A 20,616-nucleotide genomic window follows, 5' to 3' on the forward strand; every position below is an offset into this window, starting at 1 on the left:
AGCCACATTGGGAAGGGCTTTAAAGGCTACTTACCCTCTTCAGGTTTCAGCTTCCTTCTCTGTAAAACAAAGAGGAGGGGTGAATTAGGCCCCTTCCAGCGCTAGGGTCCTAAAAGCCAAGCAAAAGATTTTGTGTTTTTACCCTAGAAGAATCTTTGTGGGGCTGTGGTTAGTTAACTTAGGAGAGAAATGATTCAAGTGATTAACACTTGAGATAGTAGACTGAGCCCTTGGAGCCAAGGTTTTCAAAAAGTGTGTGTGTGTGTGTGTGTGTGTGTGTGTGTGTGTGTGTGTGTGTGTGTGACTGTGTGTCTGTGTGCCTGTGCCTGTGTGTGCTGGTGTAAGTATGTACCATGGACCTCTTGGGCAGTCTGGTGAAACCTATAGACTCCTTCTCAGAATTGTGTTTGTAAATGCATAAAATAAAATCCACAGTATTACAAAGGAAAGCAGTTATGCTGGAAGGAAGGAAAAGAGAAAGGGAAAGCGAAAAGAAGGAAAGAGAAGGAGGGAAGGAGGAAGGAAAAAAGGAAGAAAGGAGGAAGGGAAAGAAGAAAGAGGAAGGATTTAGTAAGAGTCATGTGTCAGGCACTATACTAAGTACTTTAGAAGTATCTCGTTTGATGCTCACAACAACCCTGAGGGGTAGTGGTTGTGAATATCCCAAAATTATAGCTGATGAAACTGAGGAAGATAGAGGTGAAATGACTTGTCTGGGCTCATATAGCTAATAAAATGTCTGAGATAGGATTTGAACTCAGAACTTCCTGATTTCCAGTCCTCTATTCACTCTGTCACCTAATTGTCTCTGTTGTTATCAAAATACTAATTTTAGAAAAGTTCTCAGACCCCAGGTTAAGAACCTTTGTCTCAGAACTTTTCACCACAGACAGCCTGTTTTTGTGGCTCAGGTTGGTGGCAGGGGGCATCCTCTGGTCTTTCTTCCCCCACTGGCATTAGGCTCCAGCCCTGCCCTGGCTCCTTTACTTTCAGGAGGAGGTGCTCATAGGAGTTTCTTGGGTAGGGTCCCTGGCCCAGATCATGCTTAACTGGAGGGAGAGTTGTGTATACCAAGTTTTAGCAAATGAGGAAGACACAGGGCAAAGGCAGGGCTAGGTCATTCTTGGTATCCCTACCATAGCTCTTACTGGATCTCTATGCTTTTGTGAGGTGGGGGGAAAGAAGGAAGGAAGGGAGGAAGAAGGGAAGAAGGGAAGGAAGAAAGAAGAAGGCTTTACCAAAAGACTTTAATGTGGTAGGCTAAAGTGCTCACGAGGGCAGCATGACTGGATTTTCCAGGGTTCTCTCTGCATTGAAAATTATCTTAAGAGGCCAATAATGATGACAGCCTGACTGTCTTGCACTGGAATCACACTCCCTATTTTCCTGTTCATCAAAGTAATTTCATCTTCCCAGAATCTTTGGGAGGTAGGCAGGTTACAGAGGAAAGAGCAACATGGGGCAGTCGAGAAAACACTCAATGACCTTCATTTCCGGGAGCCAAAGTTATGGTTCTGACTTGAGATCACAGAGTTTCAGAGTTGGAACGGACTTCAGCAGCCATCTTAATCAATCCAGGGCAAAAGACAGTTCCATATCTCGAGGAGCTTATAATAGAATGGGGAAGACAACATGCAAACAAATGTATACAAACAGATATATATATATATATTTCTATATATAGGAAATAATGAACCATGAAAGACTTTGGAATTAAGAAGGGTTGAAAACCCCAAAGATCTTTTTCAGACAAATTGCCGTTTAACCATGCCTCCCTCATCTTGTCCTTGGGCAGATCAGGTCTTGAATTCCAACTACACATTCTTTAAAATTCTAATTCCTTGAGATCTTTCTGGATCTTGATTCTGATGTCCAATGTGTTAACTCTCCCTAGTGACTTTGAAGCTCTGCTCCACACTTTTTGGAAAATTGGACAAATCATTTCCTTCTGAGTTCAGGTTTCCTATCTATAAAACAAGGAGGTTGGAGTAGCTCTATCATAGTTTATGTTCATGGGGAATCAGAGGGAAGCAACTCGTCCAAGGTCATTGAGCAAGAGAACACCAAACTCTGAAACAGTACCCAAGTCTGCCAAAGCCAGCACCTTTGGTAGAATGCCAATCAGGGGCCCCCTACCCCAGGTGCTCGGATGTTAACCCCCATTCACAGATCCTGGTGAATGGTGATGGTGGTGGTGGTGGTGGTGGTGGTCATGGTGGTGGTCACGGTGATGGTGATGGGGGAAGGCTCAGTGTATGGGACTCTAGCTCCAGAACCTGCAAGTTTACTAATTCAACATGGCATTTCCTGAGGCTCCCTGCATGTTATTTCTCATTATCTGTGGACTGTCAGGGAACAAGAAGGGAGCACGTCTCCCAGAGCAGTGGGGGAGTGGCTCTCTGGGTGTACTGCAGATTAATGACCAATTTGAGCAGCTGCGTCCAAGGAAGGGCCGTTTATCTTGTCTCCAGACCCCCGTGCTTGTTGCGCTCTAGAGAAGACCCAGACCCATTTTTCCACTCCTCCTGGTACATTGTACTACCCGAGTAAAACAGACCTTCCTCATTGCAGATGGACTCTCTTCCATTAAATCTTAGCAGACACCAACCCCAGAGGGAAGCACCAAATGTGCCGATTAAGTTGTTACCTCAAATCTCTCTGGCTTTCCTACCACTGCCTGGTTCGTAACTTCATTTTTATTTCATGAATTGCTCTTCACAAAGAGTCCCTGTCAAACATCATTGGAATTTTTTATGCTTTTCAGCCTTTTTATGGAAAGGTAGAAGTCATCGATCTTGGAGTCCCTCCCAAAGGTGGAATAGTTTAAGGAGCTCCTCTGAGCCAGGTAGCAACTAGAAAAAGATCTCTCTTTTTGCACCTTTCTTGGTCAATATCACTGAGTGAAAGTGCCTGGGTCTGGAAACCTGACCCTCCTGAAGTCCCTTGATGCCACTGGGAGGCAGTTCTAGCTCTCACCTGGTCCTCATACAGTCCTGACCTGATGCTACATATTCATGGGACCCTGTGACATGAGGGTTTGTTTTGCAGATGCTTAGCTGGTTCCATCTCAGTGGCTGCAGCTCCCTGTGAGCCTTTCACCAGGAGACAAATTCTTTCCTTTAAAGAAAACGATGGTGAGATTTCAGAGTAAATCAGGATGTTATAGGGGAGGAGTTCATACTCTTTGTGTTATAAACCCTTTGGTGACCTAGTGAAGCCTGGAACACATTCTTGGAATCATGTTTTTAAAACACACAAAATAAAATATGCGGGATTCTTAGAGAAACCAATTAGATGGAAATACAGTTTTCAAAAAAAAAGTTTTAAGTTTATGGACTCTAGGTTAAGAATTACTACAGAGACATGATCCTAGCTCAAATCCAGCTGTATAGAGTAGCAGAAGGACCAGATCTCTCCTCTCTCTGCCCCATGGTCATGGGTTTTCTGATGCCTTCCTCACGTTCAGCCCTAGATTGTCACAGTGTCTGCTGAGCCTTGTTTCCTGTTTTTCCTCTCATGTTTGAGGGAGATGGGACAGTCATGGATTCCTGCTCATCCCCCTAGAAATCAGCTCTAATCAAACAGGACCATTGGTCCACAGGATAGGAAAACACAAAGGTACCTGCTTCTTTATAGCAGGTAGGTGGCATAGTGGATGAAGTGTAGGGCCTGGAATCAGGAAGATCTGAGTTCAAATCCAGCCTCAGACTCTTACCAACTATATGACCCTGAGCAAGTCACTTAGCCCTCTTTGCCTCAGTTTCCACATCTGTAAAATGATCTGGAAAGGGAAATGGCAAACCATTCCAGTATCTTTGCCAAGAAGACCCCCAAATGGGTCACAGAGAGTAGGACACAACTGAAATGACTGGACAATACTGTTACCAGACAATACAATACAAAAGCTTTTTTCTGTCATCTCTTTACCAGCTGCGTGACTTTGATCTTGGGCAAGCTGCTTATGTTCACAGGCTCATACAACTAGAGCTGGAATGGATTTCCGAGGTCAGCTAGCCCAAGAGTGTAATTTTACAGAAAGAGAAAATGAGGTCTAGAGAGGAGAGAAGGCTTGTCACTTAGGTACTAAGTGATGAAGATGGAATTTTAACCCAATGTGTCAGTCTCTAAAGTCATTGCTCATGCTATGACATGGCACTGACTTTATTCATGGGATCCCAGAAAAGAAAGGATTTTGAGCTGAGAAGAGTCCCTTGAAATCATCCAATCCAAATCCCTTCATTTTACAGAGGAGGAAACTGAGGCTCAGAGAAGTCTAGTGACTTCCCCAACATCTCATAGCTAGTGTGTTGCCAAGTCTGGATTCATACCCATGTCTTCTGACTCCAAAATCAGTGTCCTTTTCCAGTACATTGAATTATTTTCTTTCTTCTTTGTGTTTGTCTTTTATTTACTTTTTGTTTAGTCATTTTTCAGTTGTTTCTGACTCTTCTTGATCCCATTTTGGAGTTTTCTTGGCAAAGATGCTGAAGTGGTTTGCCATTTCCTTCTCTATCTCATTTAACATATGGGGAAACTGAGACAAATATAGTGACTTTCCCAGGATCACACAACTAGTAAGCATCCAAGGCCAGATTTAATCTCATGAAGATGATTCTTCTTGACTTCAGGACCAGTGTTCTATCCACTGTACCACCTGAGTCTTGAAAAAAAATTTAGGGGATTAATAAATGCTTTACAAAGTCCCTTCACACCATGTTGCACTTTGGGCCAAAGCTCCAACCACCCCACCCTGGTGACGGTACTGACACCAAGCATCCCTGAATAAATTAATGGATTTTTCCTCTAAGACAATACTGATGGAACTTGCTAAGGGTAGAGGAGCTTAGCAAAGGCAGGTGCTGATGCAGGCTCTGTTGGGATATCTAATCCCTTCTTAACCTTGTTTCTATTTGCAGACCATGCCACACCTTGGGGTAATGAATTTCCTAAGCTCATTCCCATTGGGGGAAAAGGGTCACTTCTTTTTTGTCCTTGTTCCATGGGAGCCATCCTTTCCTGGGAGAGTTTGGGGATTTAGATGGGGTATGGGGTGGAATGTAAGGCTCTGAGGGTAGTCAAAGGGTCTCAGGGTAGTGGAGTCGAAGGAATGGGAAAGGGATAACATTTCCTTCCTTAGGATTCAAGGAGAGCAGCTCAGAGAGAGAGAGAACGTGCAAGTAGGGACTTGAAACAGAGAGTTCTTCCCTTCCCTAACCCTGCCAACCTGTTATTGTCTATTCTCCTGTTCCTGATCCTTGACAATCCATTGGCCCTGTCTGCTAGGCAGTAAAGGGCCAATGTCTTTTCAGAGCAACAAGGATGTGTCAATGTCTGGCTGGGCTATTGATTCCTTTACTTGTCAAGAGAGAGAAAATGAACTCTAGCTGTAAATTGCAATGACTAGAGTAATCACAGCTGACATCCTGCTCCCAGGCTGCAAACTCACCCAGGGCTGCCACTTCACAGAACAAACCCAGAGCCCAGTCTAGGGAAGGAGTGAGGAGCCTCTCACTGAAACTCCTAGATTTGTCTCCCAAGGGGCCTGACCTGAAAAATCTTGTGCGTCTTTCCTATGAGAGAGAGCAACAGCATTCCAGTGGGTGCTTTAGGATAAGTTAACTCATTTAGCTTATAGGGTCTTAGGATGCAAGATGTGGAAGAAGATTTCCTACCTGATCTTCAGTCAGAGCTGGAAGAAACCTCTCTCAAATTAGCCGAGTGACCCTGGGCAAGTCATTTAACTTCTATTTGCCTCAGTTTCCTCAGCTGTAAAATTGGAACATTAAGTACCTACCTCACAGGGTTGTTGTGAGGATCAATTGAGATAAAATATGTAAAGCATTTTGCAAAGCTTAATGTGCCACATAAATGCTAGCTATTATAAATGTTGGAGCTGGAAAGGTTTTTAGAAAAGAAAGGAATGATCTTAAAACATAGAATGGGGTTGGGGATGGGACTTGGATGTCATCAGTCCAATCTTCTCCTTTTATGGCTGTGGAGACTGAAGTCCAAAGAGGTTTTAATTCACTCTGCCATTTGCTTTCTGTCTGGGTGACCTTGGATAAGTTGCTTGGCATCTATGGTCCTCAGTTCCATCATCAATGGTCTTCTAATTTTGATATTCTGTGATCTTCTTCTTGACTTTCCAAGAACATATGAGTAAACTGAGGCACCGAGGGTTCTCATAACTTCATTGAAAGTTCCCTATAGCAAAAGGTGGCACAGTCAGAAAACTCTATCTACCCACTGTTTTCAAAAGTTAGGAAGATTATTTTTCTCTCCCCTCCTCCCTCCAGTCTTGCCCTGAATTAACCCAGATTCTCTGTGAGTTGATAAAAGAACCTGAGTCCATACTCTCACATATTAAAAGATGTGTGGATCAAACTAAGCCACCTTTTTTCTTTCTTCCTAAGCATGTACTACCTGGCTAATTGTCATTAATTCTCCTCTTTCCTATACAGTCCCTGGCTCTGATTCATCGCTTCTCTGTAAAGTCAGTTGGGCTGATAGATGTGGGTAATTAATCTATGGTTCCATTGACCTTAGCCAGCCCTGGCTCTGCCCCATGGCTCAAGCTCATGAGCCTTTCAGGGAAACGGACTTCAAGAGTCAGACTCACCTAATGTAGGGGAAATGGTTGGTTCTTGCTGTATTCGATCTCAAAGAGGACCAAAATGACATCACTGTGTTAGAGTCAGGTTACAATGAGTTCGACTGGCTGATCAGACCAGTGTGAACTTGGAATGCCATATCACAGATCGGGTACAAATAGTCCAAAGTTCTTAAGACAGAAAGAGGAAATGGCAGGGATTGGCTGTGACCCCTTCTGGTTGCCAGAGTATTGGCTAAGTGACTCAAGTCTAGCAATTCTGATAGCAATGGAATCAGAGGAATGAGGGACCCTGGCAGGAGGCTAGCGGGCACTGGTGATGAGTAGGGACCAGCAAGCCTGAAGTGGGCTGATGGTTGTGTGATTGTTCCATTCTAGATGACGGAGGTGACAAAGGAGTACTGCCTGAATATCATCGACCAGTTTGAGCCATGCCTGGAGAACAAGAGTAAGGAGGTGCTTGGCATCGATGGTAAGTAGGCCAGAGAGCAGGAAGCTACAAACTATCTGTCAGGATAAGTCAGGAACCTAATCCAGGGACCAGGGGCCTCATCTGGGTGATGGACAAGAAACAACCAGGGTCAGGAGCCTGCTTGCTGTGGGCAATTCAGGAAACGAGGCTCAGGTCCAAGTTGAATTCAGTCTCTGAGGATCCTTCTGGTTCTAGGATCTCATGACCCTGGGCATTTCTGTGCCTCAGTTTCCTCCTCTGCAAAAAGAAAGGGTTGAAATTAGATGACCTCCAGTCCCTTGATAGCCTCTAAGGTCCCTTCCAGCTCTGGACCTTCCATCCTAGGATGCCATAAATCCTACCTAAATTCTTCTGCCAGCTGTATGATGATTCAACTTATCCTTTTTTATAGGATCAAATTTTCATGTTAAAATGGAACCATCCCCCTAAACCCATCCCTTTATGGATATTTGGACATTGTTACGTCCCCTCTGTTTCGATGCTACCCTCTTTTCCCTGGGACTGGGGGAGGGATAGAAAATTATTGGGGCAGGGGAAGCTCATTCCTTCCTTGACCATTAGACGTAGACAGAGGAGTCTCTACTTAGGCACCAATTATCTGCCTTTCCAATTTCCAAACAAACACCATAGTTTTCTTTGTCTCTTACTTTGAGGTGAGGAAGGATCTATATTGGGGTCCTCAACACCCCCTTTTTTAAACACTGGGATATTGAACACATACATATGACAAATGTACATGTATGGATATACACTTGCATACACATACCTACACACCCATCCCCAAGAAGAATGTTTGCGGCTCATTTTGGTCCACAATTGGAAGCCTCCTTATTGATCAATCAGTAGGCCTTTATTAAACACTGTATTAGATGCTAGAGATAAAAAGGCCACCCCCTTCACTTTATGGATGAGGAAATTGAGGTTCAGAAGCAGGGGAGTGAATTGCCCAGTGTCACACAGGTTGTGAATGGCAGAAATAAAATATAAACTCAGGACCCCAAAGTTAGTGTTCTTTACATTAAACCATACTGTCTCTTTAGACATGCTTCTCCTGCCTAAAGAATGTCCTCTTACCTCACCTTATGAGAAGAGTACTCTATTACAATTCAGCTCCACTCTATAATCACCCATTGGTCCCCTGTTAAAATGTTACCTAAAAGTAGTAACATTCAGCTGTTAGCCACTTACATCTTAGTAAGAATTAGAAGAAATGGGACAAAGTTTAGTTTTAAAAGCTGGAGGAGAGTCAGAATCAGGTGGCGTGGCTGGAGGGTGAGGAAAATCAGAAAACATTGGGACAGGTGAAAAGGAGTCAGCAATAGGGGTGCCTCAAGAAATCAAAAATGAGCTTTCTTTCCTTCACAGCTTCACAGGAGAGAACTGAGGGAAGCCTGTCTGGTATACAATTTGCTCATTTAGACCCTACTGTCTCAAGCCTAGAACACCAGTGGGTATTTTAGAGTTTCCCTGAATGGAGAGCATAGGGAGGGTGTGTGAAGATGCTTAGTGGACAAAGGGTTCTCTCCGAGTGGACCCTTTGGATGGAAAGGGATGAGCAGTAGGCAAGGCTCACTGGGAGTGTCTTCCGTCAATGCTGTGCAGAGGATAAGAAGATAATTAACTTGTCAGAATCTATTATGGCTGATTTTCTCCAAGGGTACCTTATGCCCGATCAATTTTCCAATTTTCCTGCTCTCCCTCAAGTCCTGGGCTGGAGTCAAACCACGGAGAGAACTTGTAGGAAAAGATGGTGTTAGTCTGTGAAATATGGCTTCTGCGTTTCCCTTAGGCTGATCACAATCTTCATGCTGCGAAGAACGAAGAGCTGGAAGAGAATAGTTAGTACAGCTCTCTTATTTTACAGATGGGGAAACTGCAACTGATAGAAGGGAAGGGATGTGCCCAAAGTCCCACAGCTAATGAGAGGCTAGAATTGGAACAAGGTCTTCTAATTCACTTGGTCATCATTTCCCAAGTTCCTCTTGGGTTTCTCATTAAGCTTCTCCCTTAGGATAGGCAGCTTGGCCAGGGGGCCAAGTGGGTAATGTAGAGACTAGAAGGCTATTGAAATAAACTCAGAGCCAAAAGAGTTCTCATAGGGCATCTGGTTCAACCCATTAGGAGAGAAGAATGCCTTCTGTAGCCAGCAAGTATGCATCTAGCCTTTATCCAAATGATTCTATATTGAGGAAGTCCTTGTCTCTGGAGGTAGCCCATGCCACTTTGGGATGATTCTCTCTACTGCCTGGGAAATATTTTAATATCAAGTCTAAATCTGCATCTTTACAATTTCTACCCATTACTCTTGGTTCATACAATTGTAGGTTCTTAGATTTATAGTTGGAAGGAGTGATGGAGGTCATCAAGTTCAGCCCCCTCATTTTACAACTAAGGAACCTGAGGTTGAGTGAAGTGACTTTCCCAGGGTCATGCAGCCATTAAATGTCTGAAGCAGGCTTTGAACTCAGTTTTCCCCAATTCCAAGGCCAGGCTCTCTATCAACTATGCCAGGCTGTGGACTATTGGCCTAACAGAATAACTTAATTATTCCTCCATATTATAGGACCATAGAGCTGGAAGGGAACTTTGAAGTCATTGAGTCCATCTCTCTGATTTTACAGAAGAGGAAATCAAGTCATATAGGGGTAAAATGACTTGCTCAGGGTCAAACAGTCTATGAGTAGCACAGTCAGGATGTGAATTCATGCCTTTCTAACTCCAAACGCAGAATCTTATCACCTATGTCATGCTGCCTCTCAATACCTGAATGTAGATACCATGACCTCCCCAAAGTCTTCCTTTCTCTAGGTTAAATACACTCAGTTCCTTTGAGTAATCCACAAATAGTCCAACAAGTAGAGATTAATAATTACTTTAACTTGGAACAGGTTCTGAAGTAGGTGTTACTAGGGGAGGATTGCCTCAGACTACCTATTTTATGCCTGGTATACATATGCCCCTCCTGAGTGTGAGTGTATGAGCAACTATATACCAAAGCAAAGGCAAGATGTTAGGGTCCATGGCTGGGACTTAAAGGGGATTTGCAGAAGAATCAGTCGAAGTAGTCAATGCTCAAAGCACTTGGCCCTTTTATTTGGTATGTTTAAGGGAAGGCTATGGGAATTTGCTTTTGGGAGATGGAAGAATGATGGGAGGAGACTAAGACTATTTAGCCTAGGAAATGTCGAGACTAACATAATGAGGTGCTGTCTTTCCAAAGAGATTCATGAAATTGAAAAGTCATCAAATCCATACCTCTGCACCCAATAAGATATCTGTTTGTTGGGCTCTCACTGAGGACTAACCTAAGCTGGAGACAGAGAGAGATCCAGGATCCAAGGAGCTGGGGTCAACTGTCTCTTCCCCCAGGAACCATGTTCTGAGATAGTCAAAACATACCCACCTTGAAGTAAAATATTCTATCCATCTTTTCAAAACATTCAAATCCAAAGGCTTGGTTCTTTGCTTTCCCTTGCTGGAATTCTGCATAGTTTATCATATTTTCCATTAGACTGTGTCTGAATTTCCTGCCATTGAGCTAGGATTGTCATGACAATTCCTGGATGGCTCTCTTCTAGAAACCTTAGCTCCTGCAAGTTCCTTGGGAGTATATATGGAAGGCTCCTTGGCACACAATATCCTTTGTGAGGGGCTGTAAGGGCAAGGAATTCAAAAGCTTTATAAGATACGATCTCTTTTCTCAGTTAGCTTGTATATAGTCCCATAGAGAGCCAAGAGTTCATGGGGCAAACAATGGGTTGGAGTATGTGAATCTGACTTTCAATGAAGTCTCATGATAACCTTTTCAACAAGATGGAGAATAGTGATGAATGATGGCTGTCAATCTAAGTGAGACCTCTGGTGGATTGCCTGTGGACTCTCTCCTTGGCAATCTTCTACTCAAGATTCATGTCAAAGATTTGAATAGTAATACAGATGGCATGCCTATTAAATTTCAAGAGAGGATGATGTTGGATGTTGACACTGAAGTCAATAAAAGTTGTAACAGACTAGAATGACGAGCTTTTTTCAAAATCCAGAACTGTGATTTCACTCACTTAGGGAGCTTACAGTATGGAAAAGCCCTCCACCAGTGCCAGTTGTCAATTCTGTGTAATTTATGACTTCAAGGGGATTGCTGGGGGCTCTGGGAAGTTAAATAATTTTCCTCCAGTTACACAGCTATGAGTCAGAGGCCATATCTGAACTCAGGTCATCTTGACTTCCACTGATCCGTTAGTTGCTATATCCATTCTGCCTTTAACAAGATGCAGTTTAGTAGGGACAAAAGCAAACCCCTGAGCTTGGGTACAAGATGTCATCTGCCCTAACAGAGGATGGAGGAGGGGTATCGAAGCAACAGGTTACATCAATGTACTGGAGAGTTTTCATGGACTGCAAGCTTGGTAGGATTTGCCAGCATGATGTGCTGGTCCAAAAGTGAATTGGATCTTAGATGGCATCAAGAAAAGGTATGGTGTCCAGATTGATGGAAATGATCATCTTTTGGGCATGGACCTGGCCAGACGTTGGAAGCATTATGTTCAGATTTAGGAAGGAAATGAATGAAGGAAATATCCATAAAAAATGACTAGGATGCTAAAAATGCCCCAAATTATGACATATGAACAGTGGAAAGAACTTGAGGAGGCTTAAGGAGTAGGGGAGCAATCATGGTCTTCAAATACGTGAATGTTTTTTATATGAAAGGGGGGAATAAAATGTGTCTTCAGTGCATCTAGGGAGTAAAACTGGGACCAATGGGTAGAAATTCTAGGGAAGTCCATTTGGGATTAATATAAAGGACCTCCTACTTCTACTTCATTGACTACACTAAAGCCTTTGACTATGAGGTTCACAACAAAATATGGCAAGTCTTCAAAGAGCTGAGAGTACCAGATCATCCTACTTGTCTCCTGAGGTACCTGTACAAGTGCCAAGAAGCAACAGAACCAAAAATGGAACAACTGACTGGTCTGAGATTAGAAAAGGAGTACAAAACTGTACTTTATCACCTTAACTTATATGCAGAGTACATCATGGGTATTGCCAGCCTGGATGAATCAAAAGCCAGAAATCAAGATTGCCTGGAGGAATATCAATAATCCCAAATATGCAGATGATGCCGCTCTAAGGGTAGAAAATGAAGAGAAATTAAGAAGCCTCTTGATGAGGGTGAAAGAGGAGAGTGTAAAAACTGGATTGAAGCTTAACATCAAAAGAAAAAAAACCCAAGATGTTGGCAACTGGTCCCATCATTTCCTGGCAATCAGAGAGAAGAAATGGTAGCAGTGTTAGATTTTATACTCTTGGGCAGATAGTGACTTTAGTCATGAAATTAAAAAGACTCTTGCTCCCTGGAAGAGAAGCTGTGGTGAGCCCAGACAGCATACTAAAAAGCAGAGACATCACCTTGTTGACAAAGGTTCATATAGTCAAAGATATGGCTTTTTCCCTAGCAATATATGGCTGTGAGAGCTGGACTATAAGGAAAGCTGAGCACCATAGAATCAGCACTTTCTAATTGTGTGGAGAGAACTTTTGAGAGTACCTTGGACAGCAAGGAAATCAAATCAGTCAATATTTAAAGAAATTAATTCACTCTATTCACTGGAAGACCAGATACTAAAGCTGAAGCTTAAATACTTTGGTCACACAATGAGAAGACAGGACTCACTGGGAAAGACCCTGATGTGGGGAAAGATTGAAGGCAAAAGGAAAAGGAGGTGGTGGAGGTTGAGATGGATAGATAGTGTCATAGAACCAATGAACATGAGCTTGGAAAGAATTTGGTAGATAGTGGAGAACAGAAATACCTGATGTACTGTGGTCCATGGTATCACAAAGAGTCAAACAAAATTGAACAATAAAAGTACTTCCTAATAGTTAGAGCTGTCCAAAGCTGGAAGAGATGTGTCATAAAACAGAAAGTATAACTCAGAGCTTTAGTCAAGGCAGCTGGGTGGCATAGTGAATCAAGTGCTGGACTTGGAATCAGGCAGATCTGAGTTTGAATCCTGCTTCAGGTGATTAATTAGCTGTATGACTATGGGCAAGTCACTTCTCTCCAGGTCTCAGTTTCCTCATCTGTAAAATAGTAATGATAGCAATCTGAATTCTGCCACTAACAAATGATATGACCTTGAGCCCTTCTTCTGAGTCTCAACTTTCTCCTTTGTAAAGAAAGGAAGTTGAAACAGACAACCTCTAAAATCCTTTCTAATTATAGGTCTATGAGTCTGTTATCCCTAAGGCCCCTTCTACCACTAATGTTTTGAGATTATACATGGTAGCATAGTGGACAGCATGTGGAAGAAATGAGTTCAAATCCTATCTCATATAGTCTATAGATCTAAGTGGAGATACTAGCTTCCTGTGTGATCCTTGGCAGGTCTCTTGGATATTGAGAAGGGAAGGACCTATAAGGTCATATAGTTCACTCTCCTTATTTTTCAGTTGGGAAATTGAGACCCAGAAATGTTAAGTGCTTTGGCCAAGGTCACACAGATGACAAGTGGCAAAGACAGTATTTGAACCCAGATCCAGATTCAAAATCCAGAACTCTTTCCATTGATTCATCTAAAGATAGGGATGATAATGATCTCTACAATTTAGGGGTTTATGAGAATTAAATAAAAAATATATGTCAAATGCTAAATAAATGCCAAGTATTATTATTGTTAACCTTTTCATTCTTCTCCTCCCCCCACCCCTTTCCAAACGTTCTAGGTAATGTTCTTGCTATATTACTGGCAGATCTGAGCTTTTGTCCATCTCGTCCCTCCCAGGCTTTACTAACTACGCTAGGAGTCCAGAAGGAGACATTTTCAATCCCAAGCACTACCAAGTGAACCAGGACATGACCTACCCACTAAGTTACTACTTCATCACCTCTTCCCATAATACCTACCTCATTGGGGACCAGCTCATGTCCCAGTCTCGAGTGGACATGTACTCGTGGGTCCTACAGGCTGGCTGCCGCTGTGTGGAAGGTGAGAAGTAGAATGGTCTATAACCATAGATACCAGGTTCTTGACCTGTGGGATTAAATAGCAGAGGTCTCCTGGTCCTTCTAGAGAACCAAGAGAGTGCTCTGCAAATCTGAGTCCAATTCCTAGCCTTGCCATTAATAACTGTGTGGGTAAGTCGATTTATCTTGTAATGTATTTATCATTGTAATGATAATAAATAATTTTTGTCCTGAGCTTTTGACAAGAGTATTGAAGGTCAACCGAAAAAATGAATATGAAAACTCTTTTCTAAGTACAAATTTCTATTCAGACATGACTGAGGGTGGTTATTCTGGGAGAAGGTATTGGAAATATTTTTCGTATTTCCAGCCTTCCTTCCTTTCCTTCATGGTGTTAACCTTTAAGTTTGCTTAAAGTAGAAGCAGCAGGCTAAATGTATAGATTAATTCATTCATTTTAAAGTAACAGTATGTGGAGTCCATGGAACTAGATATTAAATCTAGCTACCAGATACCAAAAACAGCCAGCCTTAAATCTGTTTTAGGACAAAGAAGGTTTTCTGTGTCCTTCAGATTTATGTTCTCCATAAGTGATTAACTAGGTCTTTAGAAAGGAATTTCTTAATTGCATAGGCTATAAATACAGTAAGATAATAGAGTTTGACAAAGTTTCAAATAGAAATTATGACCCAAGATGTCTGTGTTTTCTTTACCATTAACATGCCATAACATAGCATATATCCACAAAATATTTAGATATGGAAAACATCCCATTATTCAAGATAGTATCTTAGGTTAAAGATCTCATAAGGAATGTTAAGTCAGCCCTGGCTGGCTTTCGTTGACATAGGAAGAGGCACTGTCTGAGTTTGCTTCAGAAAGAACAAAGAGATTATTCCAAAATTTTGTATTCAATATTATCAATGGGCAGCATTTGACCCAGGTCTTAGAGATCATACTTCAAGGCTAAGCAGAGAACTTAACAATTGGAGACTCTGCTGCCCTGGCCTGAGGTCTACTATGGGCAATGGAGTCACTAAAAGTCCAGAAGCACTCTTCTATGCTTTAGGGATAGGTGTCCTAGATGTGACCCTGCCATCAGGCACCTGAACCACTCTCTGGTTGAGGACTTCTCCTATGCCTATCATTTCCCATCCAACCCAACAGTCATGTGCTAGGTACCTACTATGTGCCAGGCACTGCCCATACAAAGATGAAAAACAAAATAGTCCCTTCTCTCTGGGACTTTATATTCTAATGGAGGAAACAACAAGAATATGAACTACAGGATATATTCAGGCAGTTCAATGGAATGCAACATTTTCTCAGTTTCCTTTCTTGGAATCTCGAGTTTCCTCAGCTCAAGCACTGCCCTGGACATGAAGTTTTTCCTGGTTTGTTCACCTACTAGCAGTCTCCAAATGACCTTCCATTCCCTTTCTATACATTCTCCATTTCCTTCTCTGCTTGTGTGTTGTCTTCTCTGTTCGAATGTAAGCATCCAAAGGTGTTACATTTGCTCTTAGAGAGGAAAGAAAAACAGAGAGAGTGAGAGATGGTGAGAAGGGCAGAGAGAGAGGCAGAGATAGAGAAACAGAGAGACAGAGATGGGGGAGAGAGAGAACAGGAGAGAGAGAGGAAAGAGAAACAGAGAGAGAGACGGGAGAAAGAGAGAACAGGAGAGAGAGAGGAAAGAGAAACAGAGAGAGAGATGGGGGAGAGAGAGACGGGGGAGAGAGAGACGGGGGAGAGAGAGACGGGGGAGAGAGAGAACAGGAGAGAGAGAGGAAAGAGAAACAGAGAGAGAGAGATGGTGAGAAGGGCAGAGAGAGAGGCAGAGATAGAGAAACAGAGAGAGAGACGGGGGGGAGAGAGAGAACAGGAGAGAGAGAGGAAAGAGAAACAGAGAGACAGAGAGGGGAGAAAGAGAAAGAAAAAAGGAGAGAGAGGAAAGAAACAAAAAGAAACACAGGCAGGGAGGAAAGAGAGACAGAGACAGAGAGAGAGAGAGACACACACAGAGAGAGAGACAGAGTCAGAGAGAGAGAGAGAGAGAGAGAGAGAGGAGACAGACAGACAGACAGACAGACAGACAGACAGAAAGTTCCCTCCCTTGCCCTGAGAGCTTAGGGATTTAACTAATTGAAATGTTTATTCTGTTTGTTTTTTTAGAGGAAGGAAGAGATTTGGGAACTAGTGAGTTCACGCCCCCAAAACACTTAATAAATGACTGCCGTGTGCACGATTCTGTGCTCAGTGTTAAAATGTTGTACGTTATTGTTCTTTTTTAAACTCATACAGGTGTTGCCTTCAAAGAGCTTATAATGATTTTTGGTTTGGAGGGAGGGATAGGACACATACCCAAAAGACTATGCTACAAATTAGAATAGGAGAGAGGTGACGGAGATATCGAGGCACAAAGCTTGCAGAAATGTGAGGAGGGAGAGATCCCTTTATCTGCATGGGATAAAGGGGTCAAGGAGCCTTCATGGACAGATGGCACCTGAGTTGGGCTTTGTAAGGGGGGAGGGCTTTCAATAAGTGAAGGTGGGGGAAGGGAGGAAGGTAAAGGGACAATGTGAACCAAGAACTCGGGACAGGTGGGGGTGAAATGAAGACAGAGAGATTCAAATCCAATTGAACTGGAGCATGAAGTATAGTGGGGAGAGAGGAGTTCAGCAAGGAAGGTTCTGAAACTAGGGTATGGAGGACCTTGTGGTACCCATCAACTGAACTTGACCTTTGCCCCTCTTTAGTGGACTGTTGGGATGGACCAGATGGGGAACCCATCGTGCACCATGGTTATACCTTGACCTCCAAGATCCTCTTTAAAGACGTCATTGAGACGATCAACAAATACGCCTTCATCAAGAATGAGTGAGTGGCAACCTCTGGAGTCTCCTCCCAATTCTATTGGGTCCATCTCTCTATATCTAGGCAAGATGAGGCTGCGTTCTAATCTCAGCTCTGATCCTAACTCCTTGTGTGAATTTGGACAAGTTCCTCGGCTTCTGTTTCTTCATCTGTAAAAATGAGGAGGTTGGAATACATTTCCTTCCAGTTCTAAAGTCCCATATTTTGACAACCCCCCAAAGTGGACAATATTAAGTAGCACAGCATATAGGAATAAGTAGGCAATGCATTGGTCTTCTCTCCCCTGCCCTGGTCAGACCCCATTTGGAATACTGGGTTTAGCTCTGAGCATCACCTTTCAGGAAGGACATTTAGAAAGAATGATTAGAGGGAAGAAACTGGATAGTGAAGATCTTGAGCAGCTATATTAAGACCAGAGATGGGTAAACTGAAGGAGAGAAGATTTGGGAGAACATGATAGCTGACTTCACATATTTGAATGGCTGTGATATGGAGGAGGGATTAGCCTTTTTCTGCTTGGCCTTAGAGGACAGAGTCAGGATCAACAAGATGAAGGTGTAGAGAGGCAGATTTAGGCATAATGTAAAAATAAGCAAAGCAAAACAGAATGAAAACCTTCCTTCACAGCCAGCACTGTCCCAAAGTGGGTTGTTGAAGATGATGGGTTCCCCCTCCTAGGACATCTCTGAGCAGGGGCTGGAAGACCTATGGTCAAATATGTTATAGCTGGGATATTTGGCTAAGGATGGCTTGATTGAGATGAGCGTTAAGATCCTTCCACCTCTCGAATTCTGTCATTCTGTAGAGCTAACTATCAATAGCTGCATAGGATTGGGCCAGTTGGGTTGAGGCTAGATAGCTGCCTAAACTGCTGGGACAGGAATGATAATTCTGGTAGACTGCATCATAATTTTGCTTTTTCTCTTAACGCATCGAGAAGCCCTTCCCATTGTTCCTTAAGGCTGGGAACACTGTCCTTCCCCCCCAAAAAAACACATACACACTGTCCCCTCTCCCAACACATACACACACACACACACACACACACACACACACACACACACACACCCCATAACCGGGTCACAATAAGCTCCTTTCTCATTATCTCTGATTCTATCCTTTGGCCCCATGCCCTACTCTCTCCTTTTGGCAGAAAGCTAGAGCCCTCAGCTGAAATCACCTTTGCAAGCAGCTCATGGGCCACTTCTTCCCTTATAACCCCCTTTCCCACTGAAGCCCGGATCTCCTCTGGAACGTTCTTGAACAGAGGTTCTCTCTAGATCAGATTGATAGGCAAGGTCAGGTCTGTGCTGTGAGAAAGGTTAACATGGTAGCTGTGCGGTCGGTGTATTGGGATATGTGATAGCAGGGGAGTTGGAGGACCCTGTTGGAGGACCCAGATGACTGAGAAGGTACTATGCAATCCTCACATTCTGTGATTCTGAAGTAGTATCAAGATTTGGTGACTTGTTGATGAGGGAGAGGAGAAATCTATGCCTGGATGTGGGAATATATGTGTGGGACTCTGTGTGTGCCCATCTGTGCCCACCTGTTTGGGTATATGTTCTTGTCTGCCTGTGTCTGAGGTTCAGTGGGCAAACAACCTCCCACATACATGTAATGATCCCATTTATCATGGTTCCCATATTAATTACCCCAGAGGAGACACACAGCCTTCAGGCCTGCTTTGTTATCACTCAGCATGGTTGCAAGACACCATTAAAAAAAATTCCAATTTAGTTTCTCAAAATAGACTGTCTATTATGACTTTTGCATTCAAGTCTTGTCGAATGAAGGCTCTCGGTCTGGGAAGGAAGTGTTAATTGTACCAGGAGGAAAAAAAAGGAGCAAGATTAATTTCAGTATTAAAAATAGAGTGACACCTTCATAAATTGGTGGGCCCAGCTCTGAGTGAGGCATGATTGTGATCAGAGAGATAGGCAACTTCAGCTCAGACTAGTGGCTTAGCAGGATTCCTGGAGTAGGGAAGCGAGGCTCTGAATCTCAGACAAGCCCATGGAGAGCCACGATTGAATTCAACAAGCATTTATTAAGCACTGACTTGGTAATCAGTCAACCAAGAAGCCTCTATTAAGTACCTACTATATGTCCAGTACTGTGCTAGGTTGCAAAGATAGGCACAAAGAGGGTCTTAGCCCTCAAGGGCTCAGATTCTAATAAGAGAGATTACATGTAAATAGCTGCGATGTCTGGAGAGAAAATGAAAGGTGATGCTGGCAGTGGGAGGGCATTGGGGGAGGGGATGGAAAAGGCCCTTTGAAGAAGGTGGGATTGAAGCTGAGTTGTGAAGGAGGTGAGGGAAGTCATGAGGGGAAGATGATGGGCAGGAAGGCATTTCAAGCATGGCGGACAGGCACTGAGTCAGGAGATAGGGTACAAAGAACAGCAAAGAGACCAACATTTCTGGAACTGTGTGCTATGGACTGGGGATACCGAGACAAATGGGAAATATTCCTTGTTCACAAGGAGGCAGCAAGGTGGAACACTGAAGTCGGGAGGACCTGAGTTCAAATCCAACCTCATGTTCACCACTGGTGCAAGTGTGAGCAATTCATTCAATTTCTGCTTGCCACAGTTTCTATAACTGTAAAATGGGGATAATAGTAATGCCACAACTGTGGAATGTGGATAATAATGACACCTACCTCCCATAGTTGTCATGAGGATCAAATGAGATAATATTAAAGTGGATAACAGCGAAGCACCATATCAATGTTAGCTGTTTTTCTATTGATGGCATTATAACTATTGGCTGTTATTATTCTATCAGGGAATTCATCAGCAGCCCATATAATAACTTACAAAACAGATGTAAAGCCAATATAAGATAATTTCAGGGAGAAGGGACTGGAGGCTGGGGGATCAGGAAAGATGCTTGACGTGGTACTTTATATGAGCTTTGAGAGAAATGAGAGATTCTAAGAAGGACAGATGAGGAGGAAGGGCATTCCAGGCAAGGGTGACAGCCTGGGCAAAGCCGCGGAATGACTTGTTTGGAGAACATCTGGGAAACTAGTGTTATTGGCCTGAAGGTTATGCAGAAGGGAATCCAGTGTGAGAAGCCTGGAAAGGTAGCAGGGAATGAAGGGCTCTGAAGGTCAAACAGAGCATTTTGTATTTGATCCTGGAGGTGATAGGGAGCCAATGGAGTTTATTGAGTAAGGGGCTGACATGATCAGACCCCCTGCTTGAGGAAACCCACTTTGGTGGCTGAGAGGAGGATGGATTGAAGTGGGGAGAGAATTGAGGCAGGCAGACCCCCAGCAGCTATTGTAATATTGTAATGTCCAGGTGTGAGGCAATGAGGGTCTTCACCAGTGTGGGGGTAATGTCAGGAGTGAAAAGGGGACATTTTCTTTCTTTTTTTATATTAAATTATTTTATTTGTTTTCAATGTTTTACAATCACTTCCATATATCTTAGATTATTTTTCCCCTCCCTCCCGCTCTTTCCTCCCTCTCTCCCCACTCCCTCCCTGAAATGGCATACAATTTTATATAGGTTCTACACATACATTCCTATTAAATATTCCCACCTTAGTCATGTTGCATAGAAGAGTAAAAATGAATGGGAGAAACCATAAAATGAAACAAAACATAATACAACAGAAAACGGTCTATTTCATTCTGCAAACCAGTTCCATAGTTCTTTCTCTGAATGTAGAAGGCT

General features: G+C 43.1%; 1 protein-coding gene across 1 annotated transcript in view; it reads left to right on the plus strand.

The window, feature by feature from the left end:
* The window catches only part of PLCH2 (phospholipase C eta 2), a 334,868-nt gene that overhangs the window by 253,497 nt on the left and 60,755 nt on the right, over window positions 1–20,616 (plus strand). Inside the window, exons 7-9 of the mRNA XM_072608589.1 lie at window positions 6,989–7,082; window positions 13,871–14,074; window positions 16,809–16,929. Of these exons, the coding sequence (XP_072464690.1) occupies window positions 6,989–7,082; window positions 13,871–14,074; window positions 16,809–16,929 (419 nt within the window). The remainder of the gene's footprint in view (window positions 1–6,988; window positions 7,083–13,870; window positions 14,075–16,808; window positions 16,930–20,616) is intronic.

This window comes from Notamacropus eugenii, chromosome 5, assembly GCF_028372415.1.
Source record: "Notamacropus eugenii isolate mMacEug1 chromosome 5, mMacEug1.pri_v2, whole genome shotgun sequence".
Lineage (NCBI taxonomy): Eukaryota > Metazoa > Chordata > Mammalia > Diprotodontia > Macropodidae > Notamacropus > Notamacropus eugenii.